Genomic DNA, 21,800 nt, shown 5'->3' on the forward strand with positions numbered 1-21,800 from the left:
AATGTGACTTCTGAAGAATGGGGGGATTTCTTTAAACCACGGTTTCCATGGTATCCTGTAGGGCTGCAGGCCTACTGTAGTTATAGATCGGTGTGACTCCAGGGGGGCACATACACAATTTTTGCCAAGACGTGCATTCTGTAGGCCTACATACAAAGAGTTAGCACTTTAGCATTACGTAGAGTTTGAATATTAATGAAAATGTCTGCTATTATAGCCTATAATACCAATTTTCATTTAATTTTCATGCATAAATCTTTTCCAATTTCAAAATAAAATCCAGTCACCATAGGCCTGCTATTCAAGCACAACACACCCACTGTGAGTCTAATTTCTCATTTAGCTAATCAAAATAATTATGGGTCAGTCACACAATCAGGAGAGATGCTGGCTTTGCCCAGTCAGATCTGCGGCTCTGCTCACAGTGGTTCCATGCTGCCCTCTAGTGACTGAAATCATCATGATTTAATGGGCTGCATGTCGTCAATGTAATCTATTATTCTCACCACCACTGGCTTCAGTGGGGAAAAAAGAATGAAGGCAAATTCAGATCCTCACAGGCCTTTTATTCAGTTGCTTTTTAAATACACTATAAGTACTGGGTCACTAGCCTTGACTCGCATAAACTTCAGTGACATCCCATTCTTAATCCATAGGGTTTAATATGATGTCGGTCCTTGCAGCTATAAAAGCTTCACCTCCTCTGGGAATGCTTTCCACAAAGTTAAGGACTGTGTTTATGGGAATTTTTGAAACACAACACAACACAACACTTCCAGAAACACATTTGTGAGGTCAAACACTGATGTTGGACGAGGAGACTGGCTCTCAGTCTCCGTTTTAATTCATCTCAAAAGCGTTCTATCGGGTTGAGTTCAGGACTCTGTGCAGGCCAGTCAAGTTCATCCACACCAACCTCTGTCATCCATGTCTTTATGGATCCTACTTTGTGCACTGGTGCAGTCGTGTTGGCACAGGAAGGGGCCATCCCCAAACTGTTCCCACAAATTTGAGAGCATGGAATAGTCCAAAATCTCTTAGTTAATGCTGACGCTTTCAGAATTTCTTTCACTGGAACTAAGGGGCCAAGCCCAGCTCGAGGATGGCCCCTTCCTGTTCCAACATGACTGCAAATTAAACAGAGTTTATGGGTTTCATCAGGTCCCTTTCCACAAATGTATAAATCAAGCATCTAGATTATGAGTGCAGACTGGTGCTTAATATAGCCTACCTGTAGAAAAGGTCCCTTTCTACAGGTGATGAAACCATAGGATGAAACCATGAAACCCATGAACAGTCAGAGCCCATGATAGTCTACCACGTGAGGACGCAGCCATGACAACCGTTTTGTTTATAAAAATTACCATAGCAACAGGTTAGGACCGCAACAAGAGGAGGCAAGGAAGTTCCTCCTTGCTTTGACTTCATAAATAACTGTTAAAGACATTTTTTTTCCTAGCAAATATGAAGACCTCGGAGGATGCAAAAGACAAAAACACGGAGCAGATGGCGGCATGTCTAAAATCATTCATGCTGAAGAGCAGCACGAAAACTAACCTCAACCTGTAAGCCACAATTTCAACGTAACGCTAATGATGTCTAGCATTGCTAACGTTAATGCTTGTTTTGACAGTCTTCTCAAACTATTAATGACTGAACAAGTTATCTTTTGTAGTAATAAATAAGCTCAAATTGTGCTTTTAACATTTGGCACTACCACTGTCTAAATGTTAACTCTTTTAACTTTCCCAAGATATGATCACCTTGCCCGGTTGCTTCATAAGATTCTGGATGAGCGTCCCGAAAATGCAGTTGACGTGTTTGAGGACATGAGCCGAGATTTGAAACGAGGCCTAATGCAGGAGAAGCGGAGTGCCTTGCGAGATATGCCATTCACTTCTGCACAGCAAGATCTTGCTGAACTTCAACGGATACTGTTTGCACGCCAGCCAGGTGACGATGGGGATCACGACGACGAACTGGTGAGAACACCGACACAGCTCCAACGTTAATGTGTGTAACTTGAGTTAAAAATACTTCAGATCACAAAATCTGAATCCAACCTAAAGCTCAAGCAAGAATGTGTCTGTTGTCTACACAGGCCCACCATATGCATTGTTGTTTATGAACGATATGTTCTCTATCACTGTGCCATCATTCAGGTTGAGGCCCCAATACCCAATGTGGCAGAGCTGGCGTTTTACCTGGAGCAGGCCGGTGTAGGGATGGAGAGGGAGGAGATGCAGAGGATCTTCTTGGCACTGAAGCACCTGGTCGACACGCAGCCCCTGCAGCGCTGCCGCCTCTGGGGCAAAATCCTGGGCACTGAGGCCAACTACCTGGTAGCAGAGGTGGAGCTGAGAGAGGGTGAGGAAGAGGAGGAGGAGGAGGGGGCGGAGGAAGCGGCAGAGGAAGAAGAAAAAGAGCCACGTGATGAGGAGGAAGGAGAAGTTGTGGAAGTGGTAAGCTCAATGCAGGGTTATTTTACTATTTCGGCTTAAAAGAGTCTCTAGATACTGATGTCACTAAAGGTTAATTAATGCCTATGTCTTGTAGGTTGACAACCTTCCAAAATCTACACATAAACCCCCACCAGTTGTGCCTAAGGAGGAAAATCGCACTGGCACAAACAAGTACACATACTTTGTTTGCCAGGAGCCTGGCTTACCTTGGGTCAAACTGCCTAGCGTCACCCCTACCCAAATCTCAGCTGCTCGACAGATCCGAAAGTTCTTCACAGGGCGCCTGAACACTCCGATCATCAGTTATCCACCATTTCCTGGCAATGAGGCCAACTACTTGCGGGCCCAAATTGCACGGATCTCGGCTAGCACACACGTCAGTCCTCTGGGATACTTTCAGTTTGGGGAAGAGGAAGGCGAGGATGATGATGACGGCGCTCGTGCCAACTTTGAGGAGAACCCTGACTTTGAAGGCATTCCTGTATCAGAGATGGCAGAGTCATTGTCCACATGGGTGCATCACGTTCAGCATGTCCTAACTCAGGTAACTTTCATGCAAACTATGCTATGCACTGTTATTATTAGGGTTCATAATCAACTTCATAATCTTACAGTTAAGTATTCATCTTGCCCTTGTACAGTAGGTTGCATTCTCATGTAAGTTAATTGACAGTGTACCTCTCTCTATATATAACCTAGCTAACATGGTAACTGTTGCAACTACATTGAAAATGTCATTGTACTGTAGATGCAATTTATCTTTTATCGATGTGAAAGTAAAATTCATTATGCCTAAGGATATTCACTTAAACCTACAGTATAAATAGCAAACACACTGGCAGTGGCCTAGCTGAGGAGTCTGATCTGAAGTTTTTGCCTCGACTTGACAGCTGTGGCATTTGTGTGACACACTCGGTGCCTCTCATGTAAAGTTTATACGTCCTCCCTCGCTCCTCGGGCCTCGATCCTCACTGATCTACATAAAGAATGATGGGGTGGCAACAACGATAGTCTATCCCTTCGTCTATCTTTCTTTATGTAGATCAGTGAGGATCGAGGCCCGAGGAGCGAGGGAGGACGTATAAACTTTACATGAGAGGCACCCACTGACTGACATGTCTGTCTCCCAGGGTCGCTGTGTCTGGGTCAACCTGGCCGAGAAACCCGCAGACGAGTTTGACGAGGACGAGGAGGAAGAGCAGAGAGAAGAGGAGCCCGATGAGCCGGAGCCCGAAGTGGGCCCGCCCCTCCTGACCCCTCTGTCTGAGGACGCAGGTCAGAGGTCACGTCATCTCACAGCCACAGGCTTACTAGATCACAATTTTAGATGTGTACTAGTTTTTCCCACTTAACAGGTTCTCAGTATTCACACTGCAGTATATAAAAAACACAAGGTTACTACCAGATCACAGAGACACTGGATTACTACATCACAACTTTAGATGTACTGTATGCTAGTTCTCCCTACTTAACAGGTTCTCCGGATTTACACTGCAGTATACTGTAATAAAAACCACAAGGTTACTACTAGATCACAGAGACACAAGGTAGTTACTACCAGAGCCAGACATTGCTGAGTAAATCATCTGGATGGTAGACATCTTAACCTCACAGGGGGTTTACCACATTATCACAGATATTTACTGCAGTGTAAATATGGACACACTTTAAGTGGGAAACACTAGCATACATCTAAAATGGTCTAAACCAATGTTTTGTGAAAGCAGAGCTAAGTATTGTTGCTAGCTCTGGAGGGGCTGTGGCACAACCATTTGCAGCGCCAGTACCATATTCAGGTCCATGTATCCTCAGGAACACAAGTTTTAGCCCAAGTCATTTCCTGATCACACCCAATTTTTTGTAAAAGCATTGTTTCTTACTCTGAGAGTCAAAGGATTTATGAGGGTGTCAACGTGTATTAAAGAGTTGCCCTTTTGGGCATAAACAAGATATTCAGTGAACACGAGAGGACCAGAATATAACTAAAGATGCCATTACGAAACAGCTGACATTTCACCAAAAATATATGAGCTGGCTGAAAAGCATTCCTGGCAGAAAGGCAATTCTCTGAGTTTGTTTTGTGATCACAAAGAACCTGCCACGTAATTTTGCGCTCACGTCCTGCTTAGATGATAATCTGTGTTGCACTACAGAGACCTCTTGTGGATAAAGTATGAGCTCATGTGTGATATGTGTATCTAGAAGTCAACAGCACCGTTCCATGGACCAGTGGCCTATCCTCAGCTCTCATACCTCAATTTGCCATCGCTACTCTGCGCTCAAACCTCTGGCCAGGGGCCTACGCCTACGCCTGCGGGAAGTAAGAAGCAATTTCACAAATTACAGTAACTTCTTACCATTACACAAGTCACTCATGATCAGCCATTCGAGACAACTGACATACCTGCATATTTTGCCCCCTCAATTTCACAAATTACAGTAACTTCTTACCATTACGCAAGTCACTCATGATCAGCTATTCGAGACAACTGACATACCTGCATATTTTGCCCCCTCAATTTCACAAATTACAGTAACTTCTTACCATTACGCAAGTCACTCACGATCAGCCAATTCGAGACAACTGACATACCTGCCATATTTTGCCCCCTCAAGGAAATTTGACAGCATCTACATCGGATGGGGCCTGAAGAGCGCCGACTCCAAGTACGGCTACAGCCCCACCATGGTGCAGGCGCCCCAGGCCGAGTACACGAGCGGAGCGGAGGTGACGGAGTCCCTGGATCCCACGCTGGAGGAGGAGCAGGCCCTGAAAGCCGCCCTAGAGGAGCAGAGAGCCGCGCAAGAGGAGGCCGAGGGCCTGGACGACGAAGAGGAAGATGACTGAGGAGGAGAGGAGTGCTACACAAGACATCTAGACCAATTTCTTTGTTTTCTAAAGAGGGCAACTATACATCATACCCCTATTTTAAATAAATACTGGACTTCAGCACACAACAGCATCCTGTTTCACGTACTATACATACAACAAGTTGTGTCCAATACAGATTCTGAAGACAGGTCAGCAGACAACTTTGACAGTATTTTGTTTTTTATTTAGTTGTTGTCAAAGAATTCATTAAGATACATACATGAGAATTGCTGAGAGCAGTTGAAATGCTATCACATGTTGGTCACAGACTAAAAGGTCACTGCTAAATTTAATCTAAATTTAATCTAATTTACATAATGTTTTTATTATTATTATCATTACAATTTACATTGCTTTTCAGCCTCAGCAATAGCAAGTACTTGCTTAATCATGTATTTTGCCATAGCACTTAAATAAATGTAAATAGAAAAAGATGGGAATACAGGAAACTTTTCCTTAAATGGTTGGAATGGTTTAAAATTCATGAGGTTTATTTATTCATTGTAACTAGTTCACAGTTAATTAAATACCTGCAATGTTATCAGTAATAGATGTACGTGAAAAAAAAAGTATGGTTTTAATTCCTTGGTAGTGCTTGGTAGTACACTCACAGTAAATACATTACAATTTTGCAAGTTCTCCTGGACCTTGCAGAATGAAATTCATAATAAATAAATAAAATATAATTGAGTGAGGTCCATGACATTATAGATGGTGGGTTTTTTAGATTGTGAAAGCTTAATAATGTTAAGCTATGGCCAAGTTCCTCAATAGAGGACATAATTAGTATCTTTCCATATGAAGCCTACATAAAAATTAAATGTGTATAGTTTAAACAGAGGACTCGACACTCAGCTTCAATTTGGGTTGACCTATGTAGTAATGGCAAAGAATGCTATGTAGTTGGAAAGATATCATGCAGAACAGATCATATTAAATGGATGTAGGCTTTTGTAAAGAGGTGTAAAAGTCTGGCTTCAGCAAGTAAAAGTCCTACCGTGTATTTTTTCTAACTGTTCACAAAACCAGCTGAATGGAATTACCACTACTGTAATCTTCAGCCAGGTAGATCAGCTAATTTGTGAAATCACCTGTGCTAAGTGCACAGGTGGAAACCAATACATGGCAGGACTTTTGCTCTTTGAAGCCTGACTTTTATAACTCTGCCTATGTAGTAATGATAAAAAAGTGGAAAGACGTCATGCAGAACAGGTCATACTAAGTGGATGTAGGGTATTTAGGATGCAGTACGTGCTCTTGTATACTAAATAATTCCTGATCACAAAAAAGGAGTCTGTGAAGATGCTTAGGGGTAGCTTGCAAAGACAGGAATTACGGATAAGTTTGGAATTATTCATCCCATGCCTCGTTGAAAAGGTAATTTACTACTGTTTCTAGCCTTTCTCTTGTACGAAAAATGTTAATTGAGTTAGCAACCGCTCCAATTAAAACGTATTTTCACTCTATTACAGTTGGTGAGTTTTACTGATGCTAACATTGCAGCTACAGTATGTGGCAATATGGCGAAACACTGTCAGGCAAAATAAAGTGAACAAACCCCAGCTTACATGAAAGCATGGTTTGCCATGTTTTTCTAGATCTAGATAAGCATTACAACGCCATGAGTTTCATGTTGTAGGTGTTCCTGATTACTGGAATTAGTCCACTGAGCTGCACTCAATTATACAGAAAAGTAGACGACATTATATGGGGCAATAACAATTTGCCATTTCCGATGTAACCACCCAGGTGTCACAGAAGCATAAACAGTGGGTGTACACCTCTAAATGGTCAGTAACTTACCAGGAAAAGTATGGGTTAAAACAAATAAAATAAAATAAATAAAATTAAGAAACCAGCTTGTTCCCTTGCAGAACCAATACTGTGTCTTTAACAAGCATAAAGGATTCATATAAGCAGCACTTGGCTCCGCTCTGTGTGGAAAAAACATACTGTATGCTACTGTTCTTTGGAGACATTACCTATACTATACATGCCACATTTGAAAACGGTGAGTGCAGTTCCCATTGAAAGGTGTAAACATTAAGACAAAGATACGAAAAGGGAGTAGGATGGGGTGTGGGGTCACCAGGCAACGCAAAAAGAGCGTTAGCGCAGGTCACTCTCATCATCCTGGATAGTCTTCTTGATTCTGAGTAACATTGTGGTCTGCCATTGATCCAGCCTGGTGATCGAGTCAAATTCCTTTATCTGAAGTCAGAGAGACAGCAGAGACAAGGGTCCAAAAAGGCATTCATAAGGTGATGCACAAATTATACAGAGGTGATTTTCTCTTGTTTTTAAGTCTACTCTAGTAGGTATGACTAGTTTGCTTAACATCTCAACCAAGTAATGAATTTGGCTGGCATTTTACACAATTCTCAAAACCTGCTGAATACTTTTTTTGGGAGCTTTGGGAATACTTTGGGAACACTTTGGGAGCATACTCACAGCATCAGTGTAAGCATCAACACTCTCTTCTTCATGCGCAATCAGGAGTTTCTGTTCAAAACAAAAATTTGAAGTGATTAAGAAAATGACATGACACTATAGGAACAAAATTGCTCACACAATCCCTCACAACTAATGAATATATTTCAACATAAATGCACAATGGTGACACAATAGTGAAAGTAAGGCATGTCTATATTAAAGATTGAGTGTTGCGTTTGCTGTTAAGATGTACCTTGACAAGTTTACACTCTCTTGCGTCGGAGAAAGCTGGAAACATTTCCTCATACCTCTGAATGGCCAACTGTTTAAAGAGACAGAGAGAGACAAAAATTTCAAAAATGTAAGAATGTACCAGTGGTTGAGGGTGTCTTTCCAGTTCCATTAAGAAAGTTAAAGGGACACTTCACCGATTAGCATTAAGCTTGGAATCTTTAGAAAACCAGTCATGTTTTTGAACATGACTGGTTTTCTAAAGACACAAAGCTTAATGCTAATCGGTGAAGTGTCCCTTTAAACACACAAAAATTGCACTGCAATAGAATGTAAACATTACCTTTGCATTCAGCATGTCTACACAAAAGTGACATAGTGCTGCTTTGAAGAAGTAATCTTTCGCACCATACTTGAGCAAAGTGCTATCCATTGCATAGGTGCCAATCTGAAAAAGAGACAGCAGGTCAAAATAAGGTTCTAATTTAACAAATATGTAGATTTATGAATGACAGAACTTTTGAAATACCATGTACCTGCTCATAGATTTCAATAGCTCTTTGGTACTGCTCCAGTTGGGCTGCATACGTAGCCACTTTCATGAGACATTTATTGCCAGCACTGCACAACATGGGATTAAGAAACATGTATTGAATCTTTCACAACAGGTTAATGTTCAGATTTGTAGTATCTAGGCATATGTATTTAAGCATACTGTATCATATGGATTCTAAATACCTGGTAGACTCTTCCATTTTGTAATAGTCCGCTGCTTGTTCATATTGGGCGACAGCCTATGAGGGAAAGAAATACAACTAGAAGTTAACAAAAACAAAGATGCACACCTGCAGTGAGTTTGTTAAAGCAAATAATTCATCAATAAATTCAGTTTCATTTCGGTGGCATTTTGCAGATAACTGATTTGATGGAATGCAGTTCTCGCACATGCGGCTCATGCATACAGCATGAATGTCACATGATGGTTTATTACAGGTGAAGGTAACATGAGCTTCAAGTAGTCCTTTTTTGCCTCACCTTCTCAACGTCCAGAAGCTCATTTTCATATATTTCAGCAGTGGTAATATGATGTTTAGCTGCAATTGTGAAACGCCCCTGATGAGGTAGAAATACATCAAAGTGTTTAAAAATCAATGTATAGATAGCAAAACAACTGTCCTAAAACTCTCATGTCAACAGTGTGTACCAAAATCCATCTTCTCATTTTACAGTAGCAATGAAATATCAACTACATTGTTACAAGATCATACAATGTTCTTATTTAGAGACAAAAGTATGACGGTCTTTTCTTCTCACCATATCAGTGTAGATCTCAATCGCCTGACCAAGACATTTCACTGCCTCTGTAAACAGCAGAAGAAGTTACAACCCCCATATTACAAAATATTTTTCATCAGGTTAATTCAGTTCAAATGAAGTGTGAGAATAGCCTACAAGAGACGAGTAGCCTACCTTCAGGGTCCGATTTTTTAAAGGCATTTCCTGCGTCAATAAAACTCACAGCGGCATTTAATTTGTTGTCCACTCGCAAGTACAGTCGGGCAGCTTTGCTGAAAGCATTGCCTGCCGCTGAAGGAAACAGACAACACGTTTAGCAGTCCTCTGCAAATTGTGACCAAGAAGTGCCTCAGACAGATAGAAAAGACCTAATAGATGCTTACCATTCCAATTTTTGGCCATTTTGAACATATTTGCTGCTCTTACATACGTATCACAGGCATCTTCGGCCTTTGAAGAGCTCCTTAAATAAACCATATGATGAAAAAAAGTTAATGAACATTTGCAGAAATAGATCTGAGATCTCAGATCTGAGTCTGCCTGGCTCAGACGTCAAAGTCTGGATAGTCATAACGACTACAGAGCGTACTACGTATATGTAAGCACGACAAATCAGTTGCCCTGTATGTGGACTCAAGCCATGGACTCAAGCAAGCAAGCAATCATATAGTTTCCTTTCCGTTCATCTATGTCTATCACTATCTTGATTAAAAACCAAGTAACACTACACAGTGAGTAACCACTGCACGGCTGTTTGCAATGTAAACAGTAGGCTAGCTGCTGCTGCTGCTGCTAGTAAGATTGATTAGCTAAGGAAGTAGCTAGCTGGCTAGCCAGATCTTACCCAAATAACGTCCCCAAAAACGTCCCTGGTGACTTCATTTTCTTATCTGCTTCTGCCACCAAAGCCATAGCCTCCTGTTCTTTTGCGGAGTGGTCCATTTTTGGATTGTTTTGAGAGTATGTTAAGCCTACGATTAACCTGACGTTTCTAGCAATGTATCATCTGAAGTCTTCCCACTGCATCACAGGGCTGCTACGCTAGTTTGCGTTCAATGAGGGGAGGGGCTTTGCAGCAGCAGGTAATGAGGCAAACAGGAGCAAAAGGACCGATTGTTGTCCCAACCAACCTCAAGTCACATTTCTCTATCAGCTGACAGGTCACCGTTGTCGTCTCCAACCGATGAGTCATGTTGATCTGATTTTGCACAGTCTGCTAAAGGACAACCGTAAACAAAAGTGTGAATCTGTGTAATTTCAGTATATGTCCCTCTCTTAAGCACTTTTGAGGAAATTGGGTTGGAAAAAATAGTAAAATTATAACCTAAGATTAGTCTATGTTAGCTCATCCTAGGCTGAGGCTCATCTTTGATCTGAATGAATATGTATTGGATTAACCTAGGACTGTATAGAACTATAAAACATGGGTGTGCCAAAAAGTCTGTTTGTGATATTCCAATACAAAAACATTTAGCAGTCGTTGAGACCATTTCATCACCTTAACAATTCCTTTAATAGGACAGTTAACGCTGTCATACACAAAAGAACATCTTTCAACACCCAGAAATCTGCTGCATTTTCCCTATTAAGAATATAGTGCTGTTTGAAGTAAAAGAAAACAATGTTGAACAATTGTGAGCACTTAAAAATTCAGTTTCAATCTGACCGTATCAAATAATATATTTGTGTACACAATTCTGTACAGCCGTCTCATTTCAAACCAATAAATAAATTCAAAGCAGAAAAGTAATAAATAAAAAAGTAAAATACAATAAATAAAAAGTTCAGAGAGTTTTTCATGAGATCACTTTAACCTGGCCATAAAAGCTCAAATTCAACATATGCAGCAACCCAACGGAACATACACACCAAACTGAAGTTGAACAGAATGAACAACAGCTGATTCTACATTATATTTAAAAGCACCATAATTTAAATGCCCATTGCCATTGCCCATCATGCCCATTTTAGTTATCCAAATAATCCAAATTTCAAGGCTACTATAAGCCAACATTTGACATTAATTTGAATTATTCTCAGCTAAAAATATTTGACATTTGAATTATGTCCTGCTAAATATCTGTTTTCAATTAGTTTTTTCGTTTAAGTACTTTTTAAAAATGTAAAAATTATTCATGAACTGAACATTTTACTTGCCAATTTGAAATCTGTGGCTTTTGTAATGTACGTTTGGTTGCTATTAAAACATGTTGCTGTTGTAAAAATGCAGAATCCTGCGTTACTGCGAGTCTGATTCGGAGGTGCCAGCGAGCTCTCCTCCAGGGATAGGCTGTTGGGCTGCCTCTCTGTTGCAGGCAGGCCAGCTGTATGCCATGGAGCAATTCCGCTCTTGGTGTCGGTGGGTCTTCATATGGGCACTCCGACTCCTGACCTTCTCGAAGCTCCTGAGCAATAACACAGGGTATTCACAAGATGCTTTGCCCTTTCCAAAATAAAAAATACAGGCCTTTCCCAGACTGATTATGTTTTCTTTATGATGCTAAATTGTGTAGTTTTGTTAGGCGTGTACTGTAATATGTTGGGATTTTGACCTTTGACCTTTCAAATGAGCAAATCATCCAAATGTTTTCAAGACCTTCACCCATATTTCCCTACTTTTCCAGGTTTGGAAAAACAGTAATTCATATTTCCGTACTTTTCCAGACTTTCTTCAGACCTGAGCAAGCGCCTTGATTCATCACCTGGTACACTGGACGTCTGCCAGGTGTGGTCTCTATGCTCTGCGCCAGAGCGGTAGATAAAACAGAGTGGCGACACTCCCATAGACCTCCATAGGAAAAAATGGCAGCGCTTTTTCCAGGCTATTTCCTCGTTATGGGACTTTTGGAACTATTTAAAGCCAATCTCTTGGTCAGTAGTCAATGAGTTAATTGATTACACCTTCCAGCATCCAGAAGGACATCCCACCCTCCTGCGATTCAGCCATTCAGCACAGGTTTTTTGGAACTTTTGATTGTGTGGTAGCAACATCAAAGAGTGTCGCAACTCTCTCTCTCTATGGCTCTGCTCTGCGCTGACCACACGAGGGTTTTTTACACGGCAATGTGTCGAAAAGGCTGCTGTTACTTACCGACCGCACTCCTCACAGGTGTACTCCATAGAGGCGTCTGCAGCCGTCTGCTGCTGCTGTGTGGGCCTCTGTCTGGTCAGGGAACGCTGCACCCCCCTTCTGCTGCCCTGCTGGTCGTCAGGACCATTAGGCGACTCTGTCTAAGAGGCAGAAAGGGATCTTTTAGACAAACAACCTCTCTCTGTGTTCTTTGATATTTTTGCTTCCGCTGAGTTTGTTGGTGCCACTTGCCAGCTGAAGGCCCTTGAGTCTTGTACGTACATTTCAAGCACATACTCAGTACAACATGGTGTTTTTTTTTTTTTATTGTGTGGTAAAATCAGTACACTTAAATTAAATACACATTCACGACAGTATCTTAACACCCTTGGTACAGTAGTGTGCTTGTTTATCCATTTACTCTTGATAAGCTTGAGGTCAAGATAAACATCATTTTCAACCAATTTTCAAATATCAACTACATTTTACATTTGATGTCTTCACTTGTCATCTAGACTTAACACTCACAGAATCCATTCCTCCTCCTTCCTTTTTATCTGCTTGCGTGCGCTGTTTGAATTTCTTGATTTTCTTCATGCCATAGTAATACTCAACACACTGGTACACCGTCTTGCTCTGCAACTGTGGCACAGACTACATTTCAGTGACTTTTCGGTGACTACACTGCACTACGAATTTCCCTCACGGGATCAAAAAAGTATATATTCTATTCTATTCTATTCTACTCATATGCTGACAAAACTACAGTATATTTATTTCAAAATGTTATTGATAAAAGGCAATATTATTAATCTGGAAATACGAGATTAATGAAGCAGTATGAAGTATAAAAACCTCTACTGTGTGGTAGGTTCCCCAATGAATATAAACAACCTTCTTATTAGGTGGGGATCACACTAGCCAGCGGCAAGCGGCAGGTTTCCTATTGTTCTCTATGGTTCGGCAGCGGAATGGTGACAACGCTGGCGTAACGCTAGCGTTGAGCAAACTGTGAGTTGAACTTGGTTCAACTTTGAAGCGCAACGCTCGGCTCGTCACAATCAGTTTTGGAATGTTTAGGTATTTTAACCAATCAGATTTGTCTAAGGACGTAGCAACAAGATTGAACTTAGCAACGAGATACTGTTTTGGATGTATTATTATGGTCTGAGCGTTGCGTTACGCTGCCGCTTGCCGCTGGCTAATGTGATCCCTGCCTTAGTGTTCCAGTGCTCACCATGTTCTGAATACGCAGGAAGTCCTTATTCTCTGTGATCACAGCTTTGCGGAACACTTTCTTTTCTTGGGCACTCCAGAAGTCTGACCCTATAGTGACCCAAAGGTTTACAGAAAGGCAACACAAGACAATTGCATAAATTATTCCCGGCATCAATTTTAACTACTTGAACCAGTACGTGAACCTTCACATACTGGAATCTCTGTAAAAGTTGGTCTAGTCGTTCATTTTTATGAGATAGAGGAATTCAGGCATGGCGCAATACATTTATCGTTATAAGATGTATACCCCACCTTCTGACTACCCTTACAACCCAAAATGAACCACACATACAGTCACCATCACCATCTATGGAGTGTAATTACAGCTGATACCTGTATACTGATAGTCATTCAAGGGGTGCGAGGAGGAACGATAATCTCCTCTGACCAAAAGAAGATCAAGAGCAGCCTAGAAGGGGAAATAAATGAACACATACACACATAAAACATCACATACATACACACACACATACACACAACATATTTCAACAATTTTCTCATACTAAAACAGTAATCATCTCACCAGAACATCTCCTTGCACTTCATGAAGGCAGTGAAGGGCTAGTTCCGTGTTGGTTCCCCCTCCCGGTAGAACACTAGAACAGCACATGTTCAGGAACTCTGTAACTAAGTAAGGAGAAAAACACGGTAAAGTGAAGACATGCCCAGCTATGCAGAAGCCTCGTGGCATCTTCATGACCTAAAGCATGACATCAATCAGCTTAGATCATGCACTGCATGCAGTCCTAAAACAGTGACACAGAACAAGTCTCTGGAAGCAGTCCCTCCTTTGGAAGTAACTAATGGTGAGTTATAATACAATATTAATTTACTTTGCCTGTGTTTGTGAGAACATGATACATTTTTAATTACCATCCATCAAACCTAAAAAACTGGTATTAATTAGGCCTTACATGTATGGTATAAGTAATGGCACAGACACTGATACATCCAGCACCACAGAGCTAGAGTATGAAATCTTTACACTAAAGAGGCAAACGAGAAAGAAATGGTGAAATAGAATCAAATGCATGTCCAGTATGTGTGCAATAGTGTGTGTATGTGAGTGAGCCCGTCTGTGTTTGCTAAACACACCTCTGTCTTGTGTGTCTGTATTACTGGCTATGTCTCCCCATGGCAACCAAACAATCTGGGCGGGATGCTCCTCATACAGCATCAGCAGCCGGTTGCGCAAAGGCGGGATCTCCGCCTGGAAGCGTGAGCCCACGTTGATCCTCCTGTAGTTGACATGGATGGATATGGAATAGATGTGATGCCTCGACTCTAAATATGCTATGCAGTGGTGCACAATATAGGACACAGGAGTAAACTTACGGCTCAATACTAACAACGGTGTCATCCACTACCATAGAGATGCCATCTTTTCTGTCTGGGGATGAAAAGAAAACAGTCACAATAATGACAACAAAGGGCATCTAATTATGCTTTATTTATGCCCCATTAATCTGTGAGTCAGCGGCTATGATGTCATCTCATCATTTTCAGTGCTATACTGTGATCACATTCAAAAGCTTGTTTTTTCCCTTTCTGTCCAAATTGATTTGATTTGTGTCTGCTACGGTCCAATAGCTTTTTCGGTGAAAACAAACAAAACGAAAAACAGGAAAAAAATGTTGGCCGTCTGTTTCTCTTGCCCGTACACAGCTGTAACCACAAACATCACACTAGTGACGTGCTTAGGGGTAGGGACGAGCCAAACACCCAAGCCTGTTCAAGCCCACACTGAGCTCACGTGGGTCCGACATGAAGAGGATGGAATGAAGCAGCACACAAACCCATCGCACTGATGAAGGAGTTGGCCAGGGGTGGACAGGGATGCTGCTGGGGCAGCTTGTTGAAGTACAGGCCACTTCCTGGCCTCAGCGGGCTCAGCATCGGTGGGGGGGTGTAGGGGGCGCGCTGCAGGTCGGGGTTCATCAGCTGGCCAGCCAAGTATGGGGGGGAGCGCAGCTGGCTTAGGTAGCATCCTGTCGCACGGATCCGCAGGCTGGCCAAGGCCTCCTGCTCCAACAGCTGCTGGGGCTGACCGGGGGCGGGAATGATAAGGGTTTTCAGCGACTCCAGTCGGCGGGGTTTTTTCACTCCCTCTACCGACTGAGCTGCCTCGTCCTACAGAAGACGTTTGTTTTAGTTTCACACAATCAGAACGGACACTTTAGTTAGATTTCCAGATTAGAAAGAAACCACAGACCCCCTCAGGGTATTTCACTGCAATATTTAGTACAGCTGGTGAAAGGAATTCCGAGAGTATCATGAACAGCGTTCTTTCCGGAAACAAAACAATGGCTCTTTTACTCACAGTGGATAGCAAAAAACTCTGGTGAATGCTGTTCTCCGATGAGCCTTTCGTGACAGGTACGGATACAGGGATGATAAGGGGTGACAGACACTTCTTCTCGGAATACTGGGGTGACCACTGGGAGACCGACACTTCATCAGCAGTGGTCTCCACTGTTTGACCATGCTGTTACCAAAAATACAACATGACCAAAGAACTCTTTGCATAACTCTGAGTTGCAAGATGATTTAAACTTGTAACTAAGTAAGCAACACAGGCAGACATCAGACAAGGGTCACAACCAAGCTTGAGTTGTTATGAAGTTGTTGTGAAGTATGACACCTGAACAGAGGAGGGTGACTCTGGGGAGTGAGAGTCCACATTATCTCCTGCCCTGGAGGAGGCAGGATGAGCCCAGGAAAAGCTATCTTCAGAGAGGTCTCCACAGTCTGACCTGCAGAAACAGGAAATAGATGAATTGCATACATATAACTGATGGATACTGTCACATGCAGCAAAGCCTACAACTGATACAAAATAGAAATCAACTATCATTGCAATCTTTAGTAGCCAGCATAAGATTGGGTATTGGCCTTGATGATTATTTTATTATATTAATCTGCTGTCTGCAAGTAATGTGATAAATATCAGATGGTTTAAAAAGTAGTTTGACATCCAAAAAAAGTTAGACCACAGAAAAACGGTGAGTTGACAAAACATTTACAGTTTAGTTGTGTAAGATGTTATGAAAGGTTACTAAAGAGCTCATAAAGCCAATAAAAACATCCCAACCTCTAAGTATGAATAGGAGGATAGGATCACATATTTAACACATTTCTCATTTAATTAATTATCAAGCTGTTATCTTTACAATCTTGTTAGAAATTGACTTGATTCACTCCTCACTGACCTTTCACAAGACTCCTGGCCTTCGTCTGCTCGAGTGATGACAGAGACACTACCTCCCTTCTAACAAAACCAGCATGTTAACATCTGACCAATCAAGAAAATGCTAATAAACCGGAAACAATAAATAAATACAAATAATAATTTTTTCCGTCCACTAAAAAAAAGGACGCTGAAAGGCGGTTCGACACAAACCTTAAGGGACAGGTAGGGTGCGCTCTCTGAGCTGAAAGAAGCCATCGCTACCTGGCTTGGAGATATAAGGAACTCAGGGCGGGACCGTGGCCGCCGGGAAACGGATTCTTCGTGACAAACGGGCAAAGGAAGGACATCGTCAGTTCTGATCTTCTTCTTTCGCACCCTCTTCCTGGCCTTGTCAACCATTTTAGGGTCAGCAGCATGCATTTCTTCTAGTACACTCAATTGAGAATGTGGGGCAGGTGGTGGGAGGTCTGCTGCTGTGCTAAATTCAGGGCCAGAGACGGGCCACGAAGGTAAAGTCTCTGACTTAATCTTTTTGACCTGGGTAAGACTTTGGTTTACATGAACATACTGACTCTGTTTGGCTTGACTGGAATCTTCCGAAGACACTGGCTTGTCCTCGATGTGGCAGTTGGCCGTCTCCCGCGATGACTGAAATGACAAGATGCTATCGAGGACCTGGAGGTCTGTCACAGGAAATTCCAGCGCGTTTTCCCAGCAGGAGTCGGTAATGCCGTCCGCCCCATAAGTCTGTACTGTTGCAGCCTCTGCTCCGCTGACACTACTCGGCCCTGGCTCTAGACTCACGGGCCACTGTGAAGACCCCTGCATATCTTGAGAGGTCACCACTTCATCTCTGCTCATGGCATACACACTTTTGGCAGTTCCTGAGATCCACTGATCCCGGCTTACCAGGGGCTTCTCTTGAGAGCCACTCTCAACCGTGAACTGACCCACTCCATGTCCTCTGACCACATTAGAAAACCCTGAGTAGTTGTTGTAATTAACATAGCCGTGGTAATCCGAGCCTGCGGACTGGGTGTTGGTCTGGATGACGGTTTTTGGGGCAGAAATGTAAACGGTAGGATAGCCAGTTTGGTCAGTGCTGCTTTGCGCACTTGGAGCGTCCTCTGCAGTGGCTTCCCAGTGTGCTGCAGGGTGGAGGGCAGAGTGGGTGGATGTGCTCTCTGATGGCGTAGGCTTGGGCTGAGCGCCATGCTGAGACAGACAGTGGCGCTTCAGGGAGTGTGCGTCACAGTAGCTTCGCTGACAGCCTGGCTCTACACACTGAAACAGCTTCCGCTTCTGGTGTGTCAACATGTGGCCTGTCCTGTATGGTTATGGTTATGGTATTTAGCCGATGCTTTTGTATACAAACAAAGTGACTGAGCACACACAGCAAATGTACACACTACAGATATGACACTGGCATTTTCATAAAAAGTGTACTTACAGATGATCATGACGTTTAAATGCACGCTGGCAGATGGAACAGACGTGCGGTCGTTCTGACTGGTGTGTCAAAAGGTGTTTATTTAGTGCATTTGTGTTCCCAAATATTTTGCCACAGAAGGAACACTTGTAAGAGTTTCGGGCTTTCTGTCTGTCCACAGATTCATGTTCAGCCTGTTGATACCTCTCACTCTCTGCTATAGTGTTACTAGCCTTCAAGAAAACTGAAAACATCCAACAATAAAAGGAAATCATTCATTAGTAACACAACTGCACTTAAAGAAGCATGATTTTGTGCTAAACAGTGAATAACATTACACTTCTCTCAGCCATGCTCCTAAAATACCTGGTACCTTGGTACCCTTGCTAAAAGTATTGAGAGGAAACACAAAAATGTTGCTAGAGAATGCAAAACGTATTGTGAGGTAATGCAAAAATGGCTAAAAAAAACCCCAGCTTAACTAAGGCTTCACATTCCCTCCCTAATTCAAAATCAGAGGGATCATGGTGGTGATTTCTTTTCTGCGCTATATTTGCACTCCCTTACAAGAGTTTTATGTTCACTCATCACAATATTTTTGCATGCAAAGTATTGCAAGGAGATGGACAATTATTGTGAGGGAATACAAAAGGAAAAGCTTATCAACTTCTCCCCCTTTTAACCCCCCCCCCCCCCCCGTTTCATGATTCTTAAGGGTTTCCATACTTTACTGACATTACATTACATTACATTGCATACTGACAGTTGGAAAAATGATTGCTACTTATACATCTGCAAACATACCATCTTGTTTCTGCCATTCCTCAAAGTTTGTGAATTGCATGAACTGTTCAGGTGGTGAGTTAATTTTGAGACTTTCATCAGACACATCAGTGAGGCGGTGACTAGAATAACTGAGGTCCACAACTTCATCCATGTAACAAAACTAGCCTGCAGTATATTAGACATTGTAAAGAACATTGGTGTCACTCAGTTCTAAAATGCAAGAAGCAAAACTTGACAAATTTTACATTTCAGCCTCAGTTTTATTCTGTATCACATTTTTAGTCCAAAAGTTTGTATTCACTTATGAATCAAGTTTCTCCAACATTGTCTTTGAAAACTTCTTTCACTCTCAAACTATTTTACTCAGCATCAATACAGCATATTTATCAATATAAAGTTAGCCCAATACTTTTATGCTAATTGAATCCTCAAATTAAGCTACAACATAGCGAGCAGCTGGCATTACCGCTGAAGCACATTTTGATCTATGCAACATTGAATAACAGCTATTGTTTGTAAATCAATGCAATCAAACACATACACAGTTGTGATTTGGAAAGGCACAACATCCAACTCACCTTAATTTGAGATGGCAATGGCTAGTTAACGTTACCTCACTAATCTTTGTTATCAATAGCAAATTTAAGTTAGCACTATCATGTGCAATTTAATGTAACTATTCTGATTACGACTCAAATCAAATTGATTGATATTGATCGATACTGAATCCTACAATGTACTGATAAAACAAACGACAACTTGTAAAAACAATCAACTCATAAACAACATCAACAATAGTTTACCTAAAAATAATCGGACTACCTATCAGCTAGCTTCCTGCAGCTTTCTGCTTCTTGCCTTCATCCCGTTTTTCGCTTTGTTTCCATGTCAAAAAGCAACGGACTCAACAGCCATTCTCATTGGCTCTCATTGGCTCTCACTGGCTAAAACTGAGCGGGAATTAGACAGTGTAGATGTCACATACCCATGGAAAAAGCATGAATTGTACTTTTTGAAGCCTATTTTGTCTTCATGATACCTGGAAGGAAAAAGCAGCACGTTAGGTTTGTGCATCAACCACAGACTGTATGGCAGCAACCAGCAATATTTTTAACTGCAGCTACTGTACTTCTGAAGACAGCTGGACAGTTTGTGGTAGGACACTGATCTCCTGGTTATGAATTAGCCTCATTCAGTTGGATTAATAGATATGGTAGACAAAATAATCCATTTGGCCTGAAGTATTCTAAATACAATGTAGGCATGCAATGTCATACTCCAACAAACGTTGGTATTCATGGTAGTGCATGTAACAGCTCTTAGCACTTTTCCTGAAGGAAAAACTTGCATTTTCTGTGTCACTGCTGTCACTGTCGCAGTGTTAAGGCCCTGTAGTCACTGGCAACAGCACAGGGCAACAGGCCTTTGCTCGGGAACAGTTCACCTGACTGGCAGTAATAACTGCATTGCTTCAAGTGTGAGAAGTTACTGCAGTTTTGGAGGAAATAATTGCAGTTCTTATGCAGGAAATGCATTATTATTATTAGTTCTTGTTTGTAAGGGCATCCACTTGAGATTGCCTTGATCACATGTCAGACGACCTGGATGCCTTTCCAGATGTTACTTGAAGTGCATTTCATCACCCAGAGACCATCTAAAGTCTGTGCACAAGGGCACTCTGGCAAAGCAGCATCATAGAACCACCTCTAGTGATATCTGGATACTCTTATTACTTCTGAGTGGCAGTGCATTTCTCAAACATCTTCAGGACAGTTTCTATCTTTGACTGCCAGTGCTCTGTTTCTCTCTCTGAGGCCATAGTGTGTGTGTTTGTGTGTGTGTGTGTGTGTGTGTGTGTGTGTGTGTGCGTGCGTGTGTGTGTGTGTGTGTGCCCCTCTACTCTGGGGCGGCGGAGGCTTCCTGGTACAGGTGCCAAATGGCCTCACTGAGGATCTTGAGGGCATGTAGTAAACGTCACCCTTCTCAATAAGCATCTTATTGGTGGTCCCTTCCTGAAATAGTGGAGATGCTGGGATGAGAGGAAGATAGCCAGTGATGTGGCCTGTCTATGCAGGTGGAGTTATACACAAAAGTCAGAAAAGCCAGGCAGTCCCTTCTCTGCCTCTGGAGGTACATCCAGCTGAAGCTGTAACCATTCTCCTGTAGGCTCCACACAAGCTACAGGTCTTCAGCCGTGCCTTCTATGAAGTAAACAGACTCTACCTTCTCAATGTCCTGGACCTCTGCCTGTCTTTAGTAAGAGATGGGACATCTGGGAACAGGTGGGTTATCAACTTCAAAGTCTTTCTTCTATCAGAGGTACAGTAGAAGTAGGGACAGGGACGCTGCTAGAAAATTTGGGCCCTATGACGGACAAATAATTTTCCATTTGGATTGCAGTGGTGTCATTAAAACTCCCGCCCTCCTTTGTCTGTCCGTCTACACTGTCTATGGCAAACACGTGGGGAATCTAGCAGTGTTTTATGATAAGATCTAGGACATAAACATTACCAGGGCTGTGTCAGCTGACACTGCAGACATACATGTAGCTGGTCTCAAGTCTCAGCCTGCTGTTCAGCATGATTAGTGATCGGCTGCCTTCTTGGTGAAGTAGTAGTCACAGCACAGGACACAATATAGCCAGAAGCACGATGATAGCTTTCTCTGCTGTTGGCTGATCACCTCCACTGAGTCTGGTATTTTGTCATTGAGTGTCATAGCTGTGATGTTCGAGACAGAAAGTCAGGAGGAAC

General features: G+C 42.2%; 3 protein-coding genes across 3 annotated transcripts; 1 reads left to right on the plus strand and 2 right to left on the minus strand.

The window, feature by feature from the left end:
- Window positions 1-1,362: 1,362 nt before the first annotated feature.
- Window positions 1,363-5,420, plus strand: rsph4a (radial spoke head component 4A). Its single transcript, XM_062536157.1, has 7 exons — window positions 1,363-1,565; window positions 1,754-1,982; window positions 2,163-2,462; window positions 2,557-3,006; window positions 3,593-3,737; window positions 4,665-4,782; window positions 5,079-5,420. Exons 1-7 carry the CDS (start codon window positions 1,465-1,467, stop codon window positions 5,308-5,310), a joined length of 1,575 nt encoding a protein of 524 aa, XP_062392141.1. The 5' UTR covers window positions 1,363-1,464; the 3' UTR covers window positions 5,311-5,420.
- Window positions 5,421-5,496: 76 nt separating this feature from the next.
- On the minus strand, window positions 5,497-10,331 carry napaa (N-ethylmaleimide-sensitive factor attachment protein, alpha a). The gene is made up of 11 exons (XM_062536158.1): window positions 10,139-10,331; window positions 9,678-9,757; window positions 9,469-9,585; window positions 9,313-9,359; window positions 9,034-9,111; window positions 8,737-8,792; window positions 8,535-8,619; window positions 8,342-8,446; window positions 8,021-8,089; window positions 7,786-7,836; window positions 5,497-7,545 (listed from the first exon to the last, which is right to left on the minus strand). The coding sequence occupies exons 1-11, from the start codon at window positions 10,234-10,236 to the stop codon at window positions 7,444-7,446; spliced, it is 888 nt and encodes a 295-aa protein (XP_062392142.1). The 5' UTR covers window positions 10,237-10,331; the 3' UTR covers window positions 5,497-7,443.
- Window positions 10,332-10,839: 508 nt separating this feature from the next.
- znf541 (zinc finger protein 541) lies at window positions 10,840-19,878 on the minus strand. The gene is made up of 16 exons (XM_062535827.1): window positions 19,626-19,878; window positions 19,066-19,212; window positions 18,283-18,505; window positions 17,043-18,159; window positions 16,852-16,910; window positions 16,284-16,395; window positions 15,963-16,127; window positions 15,439-15,772; window positions 14,978-15,032; window positions 14,738-14,880; window positions 14,166-14,269; window positions 13,976-14,051; window positions 13,602-13,690; window positions 12,893-13,006; window positions 12,386-12,525; window positions 10,840-11,699 (listed from the first exon to the last, which is right to left on the minus strand). Exons 2-16 carry the CDS (start codon window positions 19,196-19,198, stop codon window positions 11,534-11,536), a joined length of 3,030 nt encoding a protein of 1,009 aa, XP_062391811.1. The 5' UTR covers window positions 19,199-19,212; window positions 19,626-19,878; the 3' UTR covers window positions 10,840-11,533.
- Between the last annotated feature and the right edge of the window lie 1,922 nt (window positions 19,879-21,800).

This window comes from Sardina pilchardus, chromosome 5 (assembly GCF_963854185.1).
Source record: "Sardina pilchardus chromosome 5, fSarPil1.1, whole genome shotgun sequence".
Taxonomy (NCBI): Eukaryota; Metazoa; Chordata; class Actinopteri; order Clupeiformes; family Clupeidae; genus Sardina; species Sardina pilchardus.

Bases quoted from the DNA above. Each gene is read 5' to 3' on its own strand.
- rsph4a (XM_062536157.1), top strand. From the start codon at position 1,465: ATGAAGACCTCGGAGGATGCAAAAGACAAAAACACGGAGCAGATGGCG. The intron at 1,983-2,162 runs GTGAGAACACCG...GCCATCATTCAG, and splicing joins GGGATCACGACGACGAACTG to GTTGAGGCCCCAATACCCAA. The intron at 2,463-2,556 runs GTAAGCTCAATG...TATGTCTTGTAG, and splicing joins AAGGAGAAGTTGTGGAAGTG to GTTGACAACCTTCCAAAATC.
- napaa (XM_062536158.1), bottom strand. From the start codon at position 10,236: ATGGACCACTCCGCAAAAGAACAGGAGGCTATGGCTTTGGTGGCAGAA. The intron at 8,620-8,736 runs GTATTTAGAATC...CATGTTGTGCAG, and splicing joins AAAATGGAAGAGTCTACCAG to TGCTGGCAATAAATGTCTCA. The intron at 8,447-8,534 runs GTACATGGTATT...TCTCTTTTTCAG, and splicing joins CTATTGAAATCTATGAGCAG to ATTGGCACCTATGCAATGGA.
- znf541 (XM_062535827.1), bottom strand. From the start codon at position 19,198: ATGGATGAAGTTGTGGACCTCAGTTATTCTAGTCACCGCCTCACTGAT. The intron at 18,506-19,065 runs GTATGTTTGCAG...GGATGTTTTCAG, and splicing joins GGAATGGCAGAAACAAGATG to TTTTCTTGAAGGCTAGTAAC. The intron at 18,160-18,282 runs GTAAGTACACTT...ATAACCATACAG, and splicing joins TTTAAACGTCATGATCATCT to GACAGGCCACATGTTGACAC.